Source organism: Girardinichthys multiradiatus, chromosome 3 (assembly GCF_021462225.1).
Source record: "Girardinichthys multiradiatus isolate DD_20200921_A chromosome 3, DD_fGirMul_XY1, whole genome shotgun sequence".
In the NCBI taxonomy this organism is placed as follows: Eukaryota; Metazoa; Chordata; class Actinopteri; order Cyprinodontiformes; family Goodeidae; genus Girardinichthys; species Girardinichthys multiradiatus.
Window position 1 is genome coordinate 1,201,589 of NC_061796.1, and position 19,752 is coordinate 1,221,340.

Sequence of the window (19,752 nt, forward strand, 5' to 3'; positions counted from 1 at the left end):
TGCACAATCATACCTAACAACACTGCTGCTGATCGCAGCCTAACTAAAGCCATAGAAGGTTTGAGACCTCTAAATGGCAAAATGAAGGAGCATTCTGGAGTAGACACCTCGATGTGGGACTCCTGGCTGGATGTGTTTGGGAAGTATAACATTTTATTATCATCAGTAATAATTTCCTTTGCAGTGTTTGCTGCAATTTTTGACATTGTGTGGATGTTGTTGTATTCCCTGTCTTCGTTCTCTTCTTAACCGTCTCATCACCACAGCTATTTCTCCTATGGAAGACAGAGTTACCCAACTCTATCTGTTATTTAAACATCAGGATGATGAAGATGATGAGGATGCGACTGACCACTTTTCTGACCTGTGTTGGGGGTTATGATTATTGATTGATTAATCTTGATCAATAATTATAATTACAAATCATAATTTGACCAAATCAATTTCTTAACCAAAATCCTCATTTATGAATCGAGACCAGAGATGTTTCTGGTGTAATTGCGGCTCAACGCCTTTGACAATTACAACCGTTAAATACTCCGTAATAATTAATAACTATTGCCGGAGATGTCACTGTTTAATCGACCGTTTCTGCCGAAACATGTGGAACTTTAACCTTATTTTGACTGACGAATCACTTTTTGCACACAATGAACACAAAACGCTCTCTCTTTATCTATGTGAATATTTATTAATCTTCACCTACTCAACATGCAAAATTCTACATAACAAGGGTAACACATCTAACTAAGCAAAAATAAAGAAAACAGCAGTGGGTGCTGAATCAACCAGCATTTATGGCACAATTGAGAATATGACGAAAAGGTGTGGTGGTGAGTGGAGAGTGGGGGGAGGCGCCACTCCGACTGTACTCAGTGATATTCTGCTCATAAAACTTCCCCCAACTCTTGAGCACACAAAGAGTTATAAAGCTTTTGGCGGCAAGCTAGCAAGCAGTGAGGTTGAAGACAAAAGGGAAATGGAGAATTTTACCATGAGGTCGTTTTAACAGTCCAGTCTTACAACGCACCCGCGTTGACTCCCAGATAGTAAAAACACAAACAGAGCTAGGAACGCAGCGGCTCCAGATATCAAAATAACACATCAAAGTTTCAATAAGCAACGTTACATGCACATATCATTCAGAACACATGAGATCCTAACTAGCGATTCTGATCGCTCTACAACCTCTGACCGTGCCCAGGCCTTCTAATAAAGAAATAAAAGATTAAATAAAAGATGGGTTTTACTTGGTAAAGTTTTCCTCTGGGGCAGCGAGTGAGAGGGAAAAAGGGGGGGGTTTTGAAGCGTTGTTGCGCGTCCGCAGTTACACTCCAAGAGAGCGGTCAGTCCCGTCCTTTGGTCTTCTTGACGAAAAGGAAAAATAGGATCTGACCATCAGCAGTCGACTAGGGATGAAACACGATGGCGGTTCGTTTCCTCGAACTCCGTGTTTTTAGTTACGTGTTAAACTCACGTCTTCAATCGGCAAAGTGAAATTTCTGGCCTTCCTAGTCCAGAAACCTCAGTTATGGATTGTTCGTTGGCCAACGAGAGAGAGAAATAAATGAAGACTCCACGTGGGATCTCTTCTTCTCCAGAGGATGCTCCAGTTGCGTGGTAACCGTGTCAAGATTTCCAGCTGAAAGCGAGTTTTCAAAATGTCCGCCTTCCTATATAGCGTCTTGTGATGTCAGACTTGGGACACCCCGTCATATCAGATGCTTGACGGGATATGGAGGAGCGGACTGTCCTGGATACAAAATGGCCGAAAGCATCAGGAGGCCTGGTGTCTGTGCAAGTAGTCCAATATTCAGCAACAAGTGGTCCAACACTTGTACCCAGATCCATCTCTATATGATTCTGTGATTTAAATGTCAGTAAGTACCTCTGAGTATAATTGTCTTTGTTCTCATGAAAATACCCTTACAGTTAAAAAATCCGAAAGAAGTGGCTGTTAAGTGATATGAGAATATGAGCAATTATAAGATAAACAGGGGGGAAATTTTGGAATAATTGAATATAAATTTATCTTATATATTTTCCTTTTCTTTAACTTGACTATTTGATCTTTATAACCTTTCATGATGTATGTGTGAGTAAGGATGTGATGAGTTTGTCTGCAAGCAAGGATCAAAGGTGGAGCTGAGAAGGAAGCAGTCACAGATGAGGATGTCATAAAGAGGGTGGCTGATTGTGCTGAACAGAAGACACACTGATCTTAAGATGGTGGAGACTGTGGAAGTGTGTTGTTACAAGATAATGGTGTTTATGACCTGTTTACAATGCAGCTGTTTTTCCCATCCTTAGAGAGCGACATTCATTGTGACTAGGGAACCCCCAAAGATAATAAAAAGAGAGGTGCGGACAGATGGTTTTCAGAGCGGTAGATTTGTAACTGAAAGCACATCCCTGTCTGTTCTCCTCGCAGCAAGTGAAATAACTAATTCTTTGTCTTTCTCTTCTTTTTGTGATGTTATAAGTATTTTAGGTTGTTTGAACCTGACAGATTTTTTGTTAAATTAGGTAATTATTGGCTGTTCTGGTAAAAAGGAGACTTGTCAAAATGTTGTCCATGGGAAAGTTGCTAGGTCAAAACCATTGTTTACCAAAAGAACACAACAGCTTATGTCACATCTGCTTAAAAAAAGTCAACTTGATAAACCCCAAAAGAGATCTGCATTGCATCCTGTTACATGTGGCATAAAAGGTCTACCCACCAAATTCCACAGGAGAAGTGGACCTCCTCGTTAACCCTCCTGCCCACATCAAACCCAGACCGCACAGAACTCTACCCTCTCTTTACTGGTATTTGCTTTAATTAATTTCACAAACAACATAAAGAGGTTTTTAAGATTGGGACCCAAAGTACTCTGACATCTTCTCTATTCAAAACTCCCTATGGCCCTGGTCCTGCTCTAAACAAACATCTTCCAAACGCCACAGAGCCCCACCACCTACTAATCTATTTCCTTCATAACAGGACCTTAAAATCATTTCTGTGATACAGTTTGGGCCCCAGGAAAAACTTGGACCCCTGATGGGTGATAGTTGTAAAATCTCTGTGCTTATACGTGACAGAAAAAAACAAAGCTAAAAGGATAAGAGACAATAATAAACAATCAAATAAAAGCTATAAACTGTAAGGCACAAAGAGACACAGAGTTAATATCAGCCACTATGTCATATAAACTGGCTTTAATGAACATTAGTTATTTGTCAGGAAAATCATTTTTAATCAATGACTTCATTACTGACCATAATCTTGATGTTATGTTTTTAACAGAAACATGATTACATGAATTTAATGAACCACCCATTTTGATAGAGTCAATGCTTCAGAACTACAATTTTCTTTGTGAGAGCAGACAGCAAATAAAAGGTGGAGGGGTGGCCACTTTGTTTAGAGATTCACTAAAGTGTAAAGGTATTTCTGGTCAAATTTGACTGTTTTGAACATATGATCCTCAAGGTAAAGAGTCAGGTCCGAACCATGTTCTTAAATATTTACAGGCCTCCTAATCCAAAAAAAAACTTTTTCAGTGATTTTAATTAGCTTTTAGCTGTGATATGTGCTGATTTTGAATATTTAATTATTGTGGGAGACTTCAACATTCATTATGACAATCCTGAAGACAGAAGTGCAATAGAACTATGTTACACTCACAAATTTTGGTTTGACTCAACATGTTAAACAGCAAACACACAAACAGGGACATATTTTGGACTTAATTATCACTAAGGGTCGAAACATTTCCAAGGTGTGTGTAACTGATGTTGCCCTATCTGACCACTTTCTGTTATTTTTGAAACCATCATCTCCAATGACTCCATTAGCCACAGAGACATTATAAGAAAGCAACATAATTGATTAAATTGCTCCAATTAAAGTGAAGATAATTTCTGGGAAGAAAAAGTCTCATTGGAGAAGTGCTCCACCAGTCAGAAGTGAAAAAAGGAGTGTCGAAAAGCTTAACACAGGTGGCGAAAGACTGAACTCCAGGTTCACAATGACATCTATAAAGAGAGACTCCACAGATATAACTTACAACTGAAAAATGCAAGAGAATTTTTCTTCTCTGAGATCATCAGCAAAAACACTAAAAATGCTTGTGCCTTATTTGCCACGGTTGACAGGTAAACAAACCCTCCTGTTACTGTAGCATCTGAACTTCACTCTACCAGGGCCTGCAATGAATTTGCTAACTTCTAACTGAAGAAACCCAAAAGATCAGAGTTGGTGTCGGCACATCCATATCAAGTTCAGTACCAATGTTGTCTCCAACTAGAAGATTTGTCTCCAACTAGAAAAATTTTTAACAAAATTTCCCAATTTCACCAAATAAACTAAAAAAACGTAGAAATTGTACACCAACTAAGCTCTTCTTCCTGCCGTCTTTATGTTTTACCTACAGCTTTCCTTAAGAAAGCTTTGCCTGACATAACATCTGATTTAACTCGAATAATAAATACATCTCTTTTGTCAGGTGTTTTCCCCCAGGCCCTAAAAACAGCAATTTTCAAATCACTATTGAAAAAGAGAAACTTGGACAAGCTGCTACTGCAGAACTACAAGCCTATCTCAAACCTTCCCTCCATCAGTAAGATTAATGAAAAAGCTGTGCTTCAGCAGTTAAACAACTTCCTAACAATGACCAGCCACTTCGATGTCTTCCAGTCAGGCTTCCGTGCTCACCACAGTACAGAGACTGCCCTCGTCAAGGTGTTCAATGACATCAGTTAATACAGCTAGAAACCACCAATCAGGCTCGAAACCTGTAATGATGTACTCAGACCTTCAGAGCCACATAAAGATAGTAACAAGGTCACCTTCTTTCACCTAAAAAACATCTCCAGGATTAAAGAAATAATGTCTCAGCGTGACCTTGAAAAACTAATTCATGCGTTCATCTTTGGAAGAATGGATAACTGCAACGGTGTCTTCACAGGTCTGCCTAAAAAGTCGATCAGACACCTGCAGCTGATCCAGAATGCTGCTGCCCGCGTCCTCACTAAAACTAAGAAAGCGGAGCACATCACCCCAGTTCTAAAGTCCTTAAAGTGGCTCCCCGTATCTCAAAGAAAATACTTTCAAATACTTCTGTTAGTCTATAAATTACAGAACGGCTTGGCACCAAAATACATTACAGACTTCTTGTCAGTGTATCAATCACCCTGCCCTGCTTGCCTGGTTGTGGCTGCGGTCTGGTGCCAGGCATCGGGGACTGGACGCTCTGTTGGCTCTGCCCCGTGGGTTCGGGGGTGGTTGGACATGTTGGTCATGTGACCTCCTTTGTGTGGTGTATTATGGTTGCGCAGGGCCGGCTGGTCTGCTCTTTTTTCTGTATTGCGGTCATTGCTGTGTATGCTTTCGGCTGCCTCCTTTTTGTTGGGGGTTGGTGGCTTCTTCAGATGGGGGCCTGGGTGTCGGGGCTGGGGATGGGGTTTGGGCGGTTCCAAGAGGGGGCTGGGGATGTTGGTCCCGCTTCTGCTGGTTGAGTGGGTGGGGCGGTGGAGCATGTCTTGGGCCTGCACTGGGGCAGCTGGTGGGTTGTGCTTGGCCTGGATCAGTTGGCCTGCCCAGCCCGGTTACCCGGCTGGTGCATGTTTCCCTTTCACAAACTGATGGGCTGGGGCCGCTGGCGTTGGCCGAATGGTTGGGCGGGCTTGGCAGTGTGCTGGCGGGGTGGGGGGGTCAAGGCGGTGTGCTGGCGGGGGTTGGGGGGATCAAGGCGGCGGGCTAGAGGGTGGCGTGGGGGGGGGTGCTGCAACGTGTGGGGTGGGGGGGGGGTTGTGTCCCTTCTTGGATGTTGGGTCACCGGGATTTGGATCAACTGATCGGCGGTGGTAGAGCTGAGCTGGATAATGTTTCTCCCTTTGCTATCATTGCAGTGGCAGTGATGTGGTGTGTCTGTGTGGTTGCGGGGGCGTGGTGGGGAACGCTGGCCCAGAGTGCTTGCCACTGGCTAGGGACCTCTGGCTGGGTGAGTTTTGGTGTGGAGTCGGGGGTTCCATTGTGGGCGCGGTGTTCGATTGTGTGTGCCTTGTTGTGCCTGTGGGCAGGGACTGGGGTAGCGTTGCGCGGGGCCCTTGCCTTTCCATCGCGGCACACTCTGTGGTGGGGACAGGATTTGGTGGTGGTGGGGGGTACATGGAGCAGGGCTGTGTGTGAAGATTGCGCTGTGTGGGTGTTGCTTTGTTGGCTTTTCGGGGTGTGCCCATGTGCTGTAGGGAGGGGATTCATGGCATTTGGGTTCGGGGGCATGTGTTCGATATCTGTCCTGGTTGGCCCCGTGAGGAAATTCATTTTAGGTTCATTGGGGGTGGGGGGCTCATGGAGTTAGGATCGGAATTCATTAGGGGGTTGGGACTATTTTATTCTGTGGCGGCTCTGGTTGGCGGGATAGTTTGGAACATGTAGACCCCTCTTTTGTACTGGATGAGGATGGGGGTCATTGGGGACTAGGTTCGGGGGGTCGGGGTCAGGTCCAGGTCGCTCCGGTTCAGGTGCTGGGGCAGTCTGCCTGTCTTCACCCCTGGAGAGAAGGGGACTACCTCCTGGTTGTCCCTATGGGGTATCGGCACGTGGACCTGGGAGTATAGAGTATGTATGGCGTTTTACGTTGGGTGACTGTGACTGTTTTTATCTGTACGTATGAGGGTGGGAATGTGTGATTGTGATTGTGTGTGCCTGTTTTTTGTGTCAGTTTGGGTCTTGGGCTGTTCCCTCTCCTGGATCAGTTTAGGCCCCCCATCAAATGCATGCACTTTTTAGTACAAAAGCTGTTAATATGAACGTTTCTGCAGGTGTAGAAGCAAACAGGGTGTTATCTTGTATTCTCTTCATATCCCTTTCTTTCCTCCATTCTTTTCACCTTATCTCCCCTTTTCCTTTTTGCCCCAACTCTCTTTTTCGTGCTTCTAATTTTTTTCCTTTTCATTTCTGTCTCTGTGTCTGTAACAAATGAAATAATCCGAAAGCAGTTTATAATAAAGTTTCTTTTATAAATATCAAGCATAGCTTTAAAGCATTAGCTGTAATGCTCCAATTGTGAAATTAAATCTGTTGGGCTTTTTCTTGGCACTCAGACATCAATCCTGAGCGCAACTCTGCCGGACAGGACACGGTAAAAAAAACAACAAAAAAACGTGTATCAACCACCCCGACCGCTCAGGTCTTCTGGTTCAAACCTACTCTGCTTACCCAAAACCTAACATCAAGAAACAGCTTTTAGTTCTTGTGCTAATCTGGAATAAACTTCCAGAAAACTGTAAAAAGCTGAAACCTTAAGTTGCTTTAAACCAAGATTAGAAACTTATTTGTTTAGAGTGGCCTTCGACTGTGCTATCTAAACATTATTAGTTAAGTTTTCAGTCCAACTTTCCTTTCATTTTCTTATCAATCATTTTATCATTAATTTTTCATTGTTTAACTTTTTTATTATCTTATTTTAATTATTAATTTTTATTCTCTTTAATTATTTGTGTTGGTTAATTATTTAATTACCTTAATGACACTGTAATGCACTTTTCCTATTATGTCTCGTTCTTTCATTTACAGCACTTTAAATTGTCTTGCTACTGAAATGTGCTATATAAATACACGTGCCTTGCCTTGTCTAAAGACACCATACAGTCCCATGCTCACTTCACTAGGGGCATAGAAACAACCTGGGCCCGATTGAAGGGCACTTCTCTCCAGAAAACATGGTCCGCTACACAGCTATGCCCAAAAGAGCCTCTTCTCTTGAGAGAGTGACTAATCTGCTTCAAAAACAGCTTATGGGGCAATACAGCAGTATGCATATCCCCATAGTGAAGTACCGAATGCATGAAATAAAACTTACATAGGTAACCATGGTTCTCAGAATCAAAATCAACTTTATTTAGCAAGTTTATGACACAAGCAAGAAATTTGACATCAGTTTAATCTCAGTAAAGAAATTAAAAAATAAATAAATAAAGAAGGGAAATAAAAGTTGTGGGGTTTTTGTAAAACATGTACATTGGGGAGAACAATTATTTGATACACTGCTGATTTTGCAGGTTTTCCCACGTGCAAAGGATATAGAAGTCTTTCATTTTTATCATAGGTACTCTTCAACTGTGAGTGACGGAATCTAAAATAAAAATCCAGAAAATCACAGTGTGATTTTTTAATTAATTAATTTGCATTTTATTGCATGACATATGTGTTTGATCACCTAACAACCAGTAAGAATTCCGTCTCACACATGCCTGTTAGTTCTTCTTTAAGAAGCCCTCCTGTTCTCCACTCATTACCTGTATTAACTGCACCTGCTTGAAATCGTTTTCTGTATAAAAGACACCTGTCCCCACAATCAAACAAACTAAAGAGAGAGTTTGAATATCCTATATTAAAAATAAATAATATAAATATAGTAAAAGATGAAGATAAAGTTGAAATATTGGCAAGAATATTTAGTAAAATTAACAGTTCAAATAATATTAGTGAAGAGGGAAGAAAAGGAAGAGAAAATACAAAACTTATATATAAAGATGTATTACAGAGTGTTGAAGAAACAAATAATCTGTTAAATGTTGAATTTACAAAAGCTTAATTAAATTATGCACTTAGGAAGACAAAAAATACAGCACCAGGTAAAGATCAAATTTGGTACAGAATGATAAGGCAACTTGGTGGAAAATCGAAAGATATAATATTACAATTATATAATAAAATATGGGAGGAGGGAAAATTACCACTGAGCTGGAAGGAATCAATTATAGTACCAATAGCTAAACCAGGAAAAGATAAATCAAATCCAGGAAATTATAGACCAATAGCCTTAACATCAAATCTATGTAAAATAATGGAAAAAATGATTAATAGTAGACTAGTATATTATTTAAATAATAAAGGATATATGTCAAAGTATCAAAGTGGTTTCAGAAAAGGGAGGAGTACTAATGATCCAATGCTTTGCTTAGAGCATGAAATTAGAAGAGTACAGGTAAATAAAGAAAGTGTAGTGGCAGTATTTTTTGATATAGAAAAAGCATATGATATGATGTGGGTGGAAGGATTATTAATTAAATTACAAATACTGGGCATTAAAGGGAAAATATTTAAATGGATCAAAGACTTTTTAACAAATAGGAAAATACAAGTTAGAATTGGGGAAGTGATCTCAGGAAAATATATAGTAGAAAATGGAACTCCACAGGGGAGTATTATAAGTCCATTATTGTTTTCAATTATGATAAATGATGTATTTAAAGATATTGGAAAAGTAATGGGATGTTCACTTTTTGCAGACGATGGAGCTGTTTGGAAAAGAGGAAAAAATGTAGATTTCATTGTAAAGAAATTACAAGAGGTTATTATTGAAATAGAGAAATGGGCGTTACAATGGGGATTTAAGTTTTCAGTTGAAAAAACCAAAGTAATGATATTTAATCAGAAAAAAATAAACAAGGAAATAAAATTAAAATTATATAACCAAGAATTAGAGCAAGTAAAGTATCTAAAATTTTTAGGATTATGGTTTGATGAAAAACTAAAATGGAATATACATATTCAAAAAGTTGTTGACAAATGTAAGAAAATTTTAAATATTATGAGATGCTTGGCTGGCAGTGATTGGGGAGCAGATAGGAAATCACTAAAACAGATTTACACAGGAATGATAAGATCTAACATAGACTTTGGTTGTACAGGTCCTTCTCAAAATATTAGCATATTGTGATAAAGTTCATTATTTTCCATAATGTCATGATGAAAATTTAACATTCATATATTTTAGATTCATTGCACACTAACTGAAATATTTCAGGTCTTTTATTGTCTTAATACGGATGATTGTGGCATACAGCTCATGAAAACCCAAAATTCCTATCTCACAAAATTAGCATATTTCATCCGACCAATAAAAGAAAAGTGTTTTTAATACAAAAAACGTCAACCTTCAAATAATCATGTACAGTTATGCACTCAATACTTGGTCGGGAATCATTTGGCAGAAATGACTGCTTCAATGCGGCGTGGCATGGAGGCAATCAGCCTTTGGCACTGCTGAGGTCTTATGGAGGCCCAGGATGCTTCGATAGCGGCCTTTAGCTCATCCAGAGTGTTGGGTCTTGAGTCTCTCAACGTTCTCTTCACAATATCCCACAGATTCTCTATGGGGTTCAGGTCAGGAGAGTTGGCAGGCCAATTGAGCACAGTGATACCATGGTCAGTAAACCATTTACCAGTGGTTTTGGCACTGTGAGCAGGTGCCAGGTCGTGCTGAAAAATGAAATCTTCATCTCCATAAAGCTTTTCAGCAGATGGAAGCATGAAGTGCTCCAAAATCTCCTGATAGCTAGCTGCATTGACCCTGCCCTTGATAAAACACAGTGGACCAACACCAGCAGCTGACACGGCACCCCAGACCATCACTGACTGTGGGTACTTGACACTGGACTTCTGGCATTTTGGCATTTCCTTCTCCCCAGTCTTCCTCCAGACTCTGGCACCTTGATTTCCGAATGACATGCAGAATTTGCTTTCATCCGAAAAAAGTACTTTGGACCACTGAGCAACAGTCCAGTGCTGCTTCTCTGTAGCCCAAGTCAGGCGCTTCTGCCGCTGTTTCTGGTTCAAAAGTGGCTTGACCTGGGGAATGTGGCACCTGTAGCCCATTTCCTGCACATGCCTGTGCACGGTGGCTCTGGATGTTTCTACTCCAGACTCAGTCCACTGCTTCCGCAGGTCCCCCAAGGTCTGGAAACGGCCCTTCTCCACAATCTTCCTCAGGGTCCGGTCACCTCTTCTCGTTGTGCAGCGTTTTCTGCCACACTTTTTCCTTCCCACAGACTTCCCACTGAGGTGCCTTGATACAGCACTCTGGGAACAGCCTATTCGTTCAGAAATTTATTTCTGTGTCTTACCCTCTTGCTTGAGGGTGTCAATAGTGGCCTTCTGGACAGCAGTCAGGTCGGCAGTCTTACCCATGATTGGGGTTTTGAGTGATGAACCAGGCTGGGAGTTTTAAAGGCCTCAGGAATCTTTTGCAGGTGTTTAGTTAACTCGTTGATTCAGATGATTAGGTTCATAGCTCGTTTAGAGACCCTTTTAATGATATGCTAATTTTGTGAGATAGGAATTTTGGGTTTTCATGAGCTGTATGCCAAAATCATCCGTATTAAGACAATAAAAGACCTGAAATATTTCAGTTAGTGTGCAATGAATCTAAAATATATGAATGTTAAATTTTCATCATGACATTATGGAAAATAATGAACTTTATCACAATATGCTAATATTTTGAGAAGGACCTGTATAGTTTACGGTTCAGCAGCTAAAACACATCTGGTTAAATTAGATATTATCCAACATCAGGCATTAAGATTATGTACTGGAGCATTTAAAACTACACCAACAGCAGCAATAGAAATAGAAATGGGAGAAATGCCGTTAGAGTTAAGAAGAATAAAACTAGAAATAAATTATTGGTTAAATTTACAATGTAATAACTTGGATCATCCAATTTGGGAAATTTTTAAATCCATGTTGGGAAAAAGAAAAGAAAGAAATGAAGAGTTTTGGATGGACAATTGAAAATAAAGTAAAATAATTTAAAATAATTGATTTAGAAATTAGTCAAACATCACCAATATCAATTATACCACCATGGATTCTACCAGAAGCAACAGTAGATATGTCAATAATGGAAAAGAAGCAAGATAAATCTTCCATAGTAGATAGTTATTCAGTACAGATACATTTAAATAATTATTATAGATATATTCAAATATATACAGATGCATCAAAAATAAATGGAAAAGTAGGAATAGCTTTTGTAGTACCAGAATTCAATCTAAAAATAGGAAAACGAATTACAGACGGCTTATCAGTATACACAGGAGAAATATTGGCTATATTATTAGCTTTACAATGGGTAGAAGAAATAAAACCATTAAAAACAGTCATTTGCTCAGATTCAAGCTCTGCATTATTAAGTTTAAAATATAATCAATCAGATAGTAGGATGGACATTTTATTAGAAATATTTCATACATTATACAGAATACAAAAAATGGGCTTGATAGTTATATTTGTGTGGGTTCCAGCACATATTGGAGTAGAAGGAAACGAGAGGGCAGATAAAATAGTAAAGAGGATAATTCAAAATCCTATTAGTTTTATAGTTAAAACAAGTAAATCTGAGGGAAAGAGTATTGTTCAAGGAAAGCTGATGGAAAAATGGCAAAAAAGGTGGGATGAAGGAAAAACAGGAAGATGGTTTTATAAAATTCAGAAGATAGTAGGAGAAAGAAGAAATGGAAGACGAAATAGAAAGGAGGAAAGAGTGATAACAAGGTTGAGATTTGGGCATACAGGACTTAATTATACACTTTTTAAAATTCAAAAGCATGATACTGGTAAATGTGATTACTGTGGAAAATATGAAACAATAGAACATGTTATATTAGAATGTCATAAATATGAAAGAGAAAGAAGATATATGAGAAGAGAGTTTGAAGGTATTAAGGAAAAGGTTAATTTATTAGATATTTTGAGGAAGAATTTAGGGAGTAAACATATACAAATAGTGATTCGTTTTTTAAAGAAAACAAAATTATTTCATAGAATTTGATTATAGTAGATAAAATTGTGAAAGTATGGAGGATATAGAAGGGTAGAATACAATGTAATGTGTAAGTATGTCTATTTGTATATATACATATAGGTAAGATATATTTATTTATTTAATTTGTAGAATTAAACATATATATATATAAATAGATAGACCGACACGAACCACACTCCATACCAGTAAGTGGCGGTAATGCTACTAAACGTTTGTTGCCAACCGCCAATAAAACCAAGAAGAAGAAGAAGAAGAATCAAACAAACTCCAACTTCTCCACAATGGCCAAGACCAGAGAGCTGTGTAAGGACATCAGAGATAAAATAGTAGGCCTGCACAAGGCTGAGATGGGCTACAATTAGCAAAAATGTGCATGGTAATGATATATGTAGTCTGACTGCTAAATATTCTTTAGACAGGCAGCCTGGGGAAAGAAACTGTCTCGTTTTTGCAAACAGAGCTCTGTAGTTCTGACCTGAAGGTAAAAGTCTAAACAATTTGTGTTCAGGATGTGTGGGGTACACAGAGATGTTAGCTGCTATTTTCCTGAGCCTAGACCTGTACAAGTCTTGGCTGCAGGCATGGTCAGCCTTGATGATCCTCTTTGCAAAACGAATTGTTTGTTGTAGTTTGAACCTGTCCTGTTTTGTAAATTAGCAAAACCACACAGTGCTGGAAAGGCAGTGATAGTACGGTAGAAGATGACCCGCAGCACATGTGGAAGTCTGTACTTATTGAGTTGCCATAGAAAGTAGGGTCCCTGCTGGGGCTTGTTACAAACACTGTCCATGTGAATGGACCATCTCAAGTCCTGATAAAGGGTGCTTCTGAGGAAATAGGAGCGATCCACTGTAGATATATTGTTGTTGAATATGGTGAAGGGAGGATGTGTGGGGAGTGTTCTCTGGAAATTCACCATCATCTCCACAGTCTTGAGTGAGTTAAGCTCAAGGTGGTTCTGACCACACCAGTGGATCAGTTCATTCACTTCCTGTATGTCTGCAGACTCCTCATTGTCCTGGATCAGACCAATCATAGTGGTGTCATCTCCAAACTTCAAGAGTTTCACAGATGGGTCCATTGAGGTGCAGTCATTTGTGTACAGAGACAAGTGGGAAGAGAATATACCCTTAGGGGCTGCCGGTGCTGTCGGTTCTTGTGTGGGAGGAGATGTTCCCCAGTTTTACCTGCTGCTATCAGGCAGTTAGAAAGCCAGTGGTCTACTAAAAGGTGGAGGCCTACACTGTGAGTTGGGTGAGCTACTGGTGTAGAATGTCTGGGTTGATGGTGTTGAAGGCCGAGCTCAAGTCCACAAACATGATCCTGGTGCAAGTCTCTGGCTGGTCTAGGTGGTGCAGGATGAAGTGTAGTCCCAAATTGACTGCATCATCTGCCAACCTGTTTGCCTGGTAGGCAAAGAGGGTCCATTCCAAACTGTTGCTGGGACATTAGATAAAAAGCTGGTTTTTAGTTTCTCATTGTAGCTTCTCTTAGCTGCCATAATCTCCTTGGTCAGTTTGCTCCTTGCCTGCTCCTCAGATGTGAGGCGAACCATGGTTTATTTATACACATGTCCTCACAAGAGTTGATGAAGGAAGTGACAGTTTCAACAAGCTCATTCAGGTCAGTGGCTGAGCCTTCAAAAACACTTCAATCTGTAGTCAAAGAAACCTGTAAAATCTGCTTGTGAATGTTTGAAGTGAACACTGCCCTATTCACTTCCAAATAGCACAATCCACAAGCTTACCAGTTTTTTTTTGTTTTTTTTTTTATTGCTGCCTGTATGTTCGAAGAAGATGAAGCAGATGGTAATCAAAAAGTCCCATAGACAATGTTAAAAATGTAGACAATGTAGACAATTTTAAAAATTCCCAAGAACACAAATGTGTGTGTTTCTCTTTCACATCTGTTATCGGGTCAGCAAGCTGTTTTTCAGCTTCTAACGCAGGCTTGTGATTTGATGTTAACACTGGCCTTCAGTGAATAAAAAGGTTTACAGTCTGTAAAAAAAAAATACTCCAGATGAGGACTACATATCTTCTGTAACACTTTGTCACCAACTTACATTTATGTAAAAGTAGATTCTACCTCCTCACTTTTTCTCCAAGAGTTCCGTGCTGTGGTACGCTTGAAACACCTGGAAGGCCAGCATTTGTAATGCGTAGTCTGTGCTGTGCTCATCAAACCAGGTTTCGGTGAAACAGAGGGTGACAGATCTGTGGACGTCCAGGATTGCAGAGTTCAGAGGCAGCAGTTTGTCCATTTTGTTAGCCAGGAAGCAGACATTGCCTTGTTTGTTGAGGGCAAGGGTGTGCCGAGTCTCTGCTGCCGGATTTTACAAATCCTGCACTGCCAACCAGTCTCAGAATAGTTGGGGTAGATGAAAAATGGGGAAAAAAAGCATAGGAAGGACTGTCTGACGTTTTAGGAGTTTCTCTCTAATGAAAGTGACCACAGAATGGTGGCAGAGAGCAGAAAAAACACACAAAATCACGAAAAGTAAAAGACAGCAAAGTACCGAGGCTGCCGTTTAGACACATTTCTTGGATCTAATGGGTTACCTTGTTAGATCCAAGAATAGCACCTCTCCTAAAATACATGTAGCTTTAACAATTTCTTTCTAAATTTCTAAATAACAACCTGATTCAGTACATACGGCTACAAAAAGGGAGATCAGCAGTCCAGAAATTAACAGACTTTCATTTAAGATGCTCAATTAAACGTTACCTTGCAGATTGATCAGGGCTTCTGGGCTCTGGTGAGACAGTCGGCTAAGACTCTGAAGCTGACAGTACTTGTGAGCCACTCCCCAGCTGCGCTGCCACCTAAAACACACAAATAATATTGCTACTCCATTTTAAGACTACTTTGTGTACAGTTTTTTACTAGTCCACTTTCGCCCTTAATCTTTATCTCAATGGACTCAGCCTTCTAAAAATATATTGGCCAATACAGTGAATTTGAAGAGTACACACCTCACCTCAAAAAGGCTGATTTTTGTAATGTAAAAAAATGAAGCCATTTAAAGTCAATTAGAAATAAATCCACCTTTAATGTTAAATGACTTGAACAATTGAATAAAAAACCAAGTCGGTTGAGGGACTATTCTAAAATATAAAGATGTAATAGTCTAAACAAATACATTAACTGCTATTATGCCTGTTGGCCTAGAGTGTGACGATCACTCGTTTCTTCATGGACACACATTTTTCATAGACATCAAATGGTAAAATTCAGTGTTTCTTTGCTGATTTGCACCTGGATAAGATGGAATATGGCAGAGCGTGAACTTCAAGCCCCTTATTCCCTTTACCCAATCCTATTATATAACATGGCAGTCAGAAATGGTGAGTTCTATTAAAGAAAAGGTTTTACAAATATCCAATAAAATTTCATAAATGACCATTTGAGCTTAACCAATAACTCTAAAAAGACTGATGAACACTTCCTTATTAACTTCAGCTCTACATGGACAAACTTTATCAGTTTATTATTTTACTTAGTACCACTACACATAGCCCATTCTAAAATGGCCAAACTCTAACACTCAGTAGTTTAATCTAACCTCCCCAACAACCCTACACCATTCCAAACCCTTTGTGAAGTGCCTTGAGACGACATGGGTTGTGAATTGGCGCTATATAAATAAAACTGAATAAAATTGAATTCTACCTTTGTTCATCCTTTGTGTTTTGATTTTTATGCATTTTTAATCAATAAATGCCTGTAAATATATTTTAACTTAAGATTACGTTTAGATTTTGATTCAATTGGTATCTCTCTTTGATATTTATTTTGTCTTTGGATGTAAAGTGTATCTCAACCTAAAAATAGGTAATGGTGCTGAGTAATAGTTCCTGGGCTTTTGAGTGTATAATAAATAAGTTGTTCAGTGAGAAGGCAATTTGCATCAGACTGTTAAATAGATTGTTTAATAAATGGTGAAACACATAACAGTGATTTACTTTTTAATTATATGATATAAACTATAATTTCATATTGTGCTAAAACACACTAAACAGGAATACTGAGATAAAGTGTTCTATACAATTAAATGGGGGTGGTGGCCTAGTGGTTAGAGAGCAGGCCGTTTGCATCCCAGAGAGGCCACAAGTACCCTGGTTCGAATCCCACAGTCTGTCACTCTGGGTCCCTGTGCAAGACCCTTAGCCCTTGAATGCTCCTGCGCACCACACAATGGCAGCCCACTGCTCCCTAAGAGATGGGTTAAATGCAGAGGAAAATGTATCCATTGTAAGATCAATACAGTTACCTTCTCAAAATTTAATTGTCTTCCTGCACACTATTCCTCCAAAAAAAAAAACAACAAAAAAAAACATAAGAAGCTATAACATTCACTGTCTGAAACATTCCTCTTAATGTAATGACATGGAACTGAGCTAGCTTTCTGGTTGAAGAAAAAAAGCAATTTATTTTATTATGCCTCTTTTTCACTAGAACCAACTCAGGGCGGTGTGCTACGGGTCGACTTCCTTTATCGGCTTTTTTATTAGTAATGGTTACATGGAGCCATTATTATTTTTAGTGCCTGCTTGTAGTTTTAACCATTCCGAGTCGCACTGAAAACACGACGTCAGAAGACTGTCGGTCACTGTTTAGGTAGGGGGCAGTGTCACTAGTAACAGTAAATTTCACAATAACCAATATGTTCAACTGTTAAATCGTTTTACGCTAGGCATGTTGTGTATATGCGCACTATTTTAGCAAGCTAGCATTAGGTAGTGTTAGCTTACCTTCACACGTCCTCTACTTACTATCCTTCCGTTTGATACTGTATGGCTTCCCTCTCTCTCCTTTACTTATCGACAGTGCTTTGGGCCTTGCTGCCCAGAGCCTTCTCTGGCTCTCTTCTTTCACTCTGAGTCTGACAAAAGCAATAAGCAACAGTCTAAGCTGTTGTGTTTTTATCACTACAAATCACATCACTTCAGACTGTGGAGCCGCCTTGCTATAAACCATCACGGTTTATAGCATGGTACTCAATTATAATGTAAAATGAATCAAAACATGTTAAACTGACCCGACCCAACCTGAAGAGATTAGGTACTAATGGAAAAGAGGTTTAGAACTGACTAGGACTAGCCACCACCTTGGTGGGAAAAAAAAAAAAAAACTGTCATATAGGCAGCCAAGAGGTATATCGTAACTTTGGAGGATCTGAGGTTCACAGTCCAGCCAAGACAATTTGTTGACATGACTAGAAGTAGTGCAATCTACAAATCTGGCTTTTATAAAAGAGTGCCATGAAGAAAGCCACTGTTAAAAGAAAGCCATAAGCATTCCTGTTTACAGTTTACCCTGAAACCATCACCCTGAACACACCAGCACCACTGGATGAAGCTAAATAAAGGGCACTCCTGGAAGAAAACCTGTTAGAGGTTCCAAACTTTTTAGACAGTAGGCAGGGACAACATTCAATGAGGTTAATGACTGTGGTCAAGAAAAGCAGACACTATCTGATAATCTTGCAGTGTAGAGTGGACTAAAATGCTACCTCAAGATGTGTCACACCAACAGACTCCTATAAGACCAAAATACTTTATGCGATGAAATTGCACTTTGACAAAGTACCATGTAAAAGCACCATTGAAAGGTTATTGCAGCTTTTCATCTTTTTATGTTTCCCCTAATCTCCCACATTTGTTTCTTTTCCATTGAACTGTACCAGATAAATTTAACAATAAGGTATAGAAAGGTTTGGAATGACTTGTCAAGGTTTCATTTTCTTTACATCACAAAAATACACTGTAACTGTGAAGTGTGTACTTTTAATGTCTTACTGCATATTTATTCATAAAATGTTTTTTTTCCAAAACTGATTAGCATTCAGTTTGACAATATTAGGACATTTTCAAAAACACTTAGTGAAAGAACTTTAATAGAGGATACAGAAGAACCAAGCATACCGGATATCTGCCAATCGAAACTTTAGACACAGTTCCTTCTTTAATCTGCTTAGTTCTTCTCTCTGTGGAAGGCTTGCATTGTATTTCTTTGTTGCCACAGGTTCATTGTTTCTCAGCCAATGGCTGCCAAAGATAGGACAACAGCAAAAAAAAACAAGTTTTGAGAAAAAAAAAAAATTTCATAAATATATGCAGAAAAATGTTAGGTATTAAAAGGTATTAAAACATTGTCTTACAATACTCACAAAAATTTAGGGATATTTGGTTTTTGGGTGAAATTTCGGGAAAGTGTAAAAAGTTCATAGTACAGTAAAATAATAGTATGAAAGTTGTGCATTTAAGTAGAAGCGTACAATGGTGGTTTCCTCATTTCAAACAATTTATTGAAACAAAGGCCAACAACAGTGGTGGATATACCACAACAAAAAATGTCCATGTCTCAATAGCACATCACGGCCCTTGAGCATCAATTATAGCTTGACGACGCCTCATTTTGTTCACAAGTCGACTTCTTGTCTGCTGAGGCATGGCATTCTACTCTTTTGGGATACAGAGTTATGAGTCTCTAGATGGTGTCTCAGGTGATCCCATATTTTTTTCTATGGGACTCAGGTCTGGAGAAAGTGCAGGCCACTCCATTCGAGGTACCCCAGTCTCCATCAGCCATTGCCTAACAAAGCAACCTCGATGAGCTGGAGCATTGGTGTTCATGAAGATGAAGTTAGGCCTGTGTTTTCATGCAGGAGCACAATGACTGTAATTATGATGTTATTAACGTAGCATTAGACTATCACGGTACCATTCACAAAGTGTAGGGCAGCTCTATATTAACTAGACATACCTGCCCACACTGTAACACCACCACCACCACCACCAGTGGTTCATCTGGTGACAACAGTGGCTGATGCACTGAGGCCCACTGGTGCCTTGTCCACCATAAATGCTCCTGGCCCATGCAAGATGATGATACTTGTGCATGGTGGTGTGACGAGGTACCATTGCAGGTCGTCTAGCACGCAGAACATGCTAATGTAAACAGTTTAGATTGATCTAACATGACAATTGGATGCCTCTCACCTCCCTTAAATGTGCCTGGAGATGAGTAGCATTTACCATCTGGTTCCAAAGGGCACTGTTCACAATGAAGCAGTCATCGATGTGGGATGTGGCCAAAGGCCGTCCACTTATAGGAGTGACTCTTCCAGTCTTATTGTATCTATGTTGCA

General features: G+C 39.5%; 1 protein-coding gene across 6 annotated transcripts in view; it reads right to left on the reverse strand.

Annotated features, from left to right (window-relative positions):
- Positions 1 to 19,752, reverse strand: part of tcaim (T cell activation inhibitor, mitochondrial) — a 173,805-nt gene that overhangs the window by 103,494 nt on the left and 50,559 nt on the right. For all 6 annotated transcript variants that reach the window (XR_007037059.1, XM_047357356.1, XM_047357341.1 and 3 more), the window contains exons 5-6: positions 18,527 to 18,649; positions 15,327 to 15,424 (exon numbers count right to left, since the gene is read on the reverse strand). Coding sequence is in view for 5 of the 6 variants with exons in the window: in XM_047357356.1 (XP_047213312.1) it covers positions 15,327 to 15,424; positions 18,527 to 18,649 (221 nt within the window). In the remaining variant the exon portion in view is untranslated. The remainder of the gene's footprint in view (positions 1 to 15,326; positions 15,425 to 18,526; positions 18,650 to 19,752) is intronic.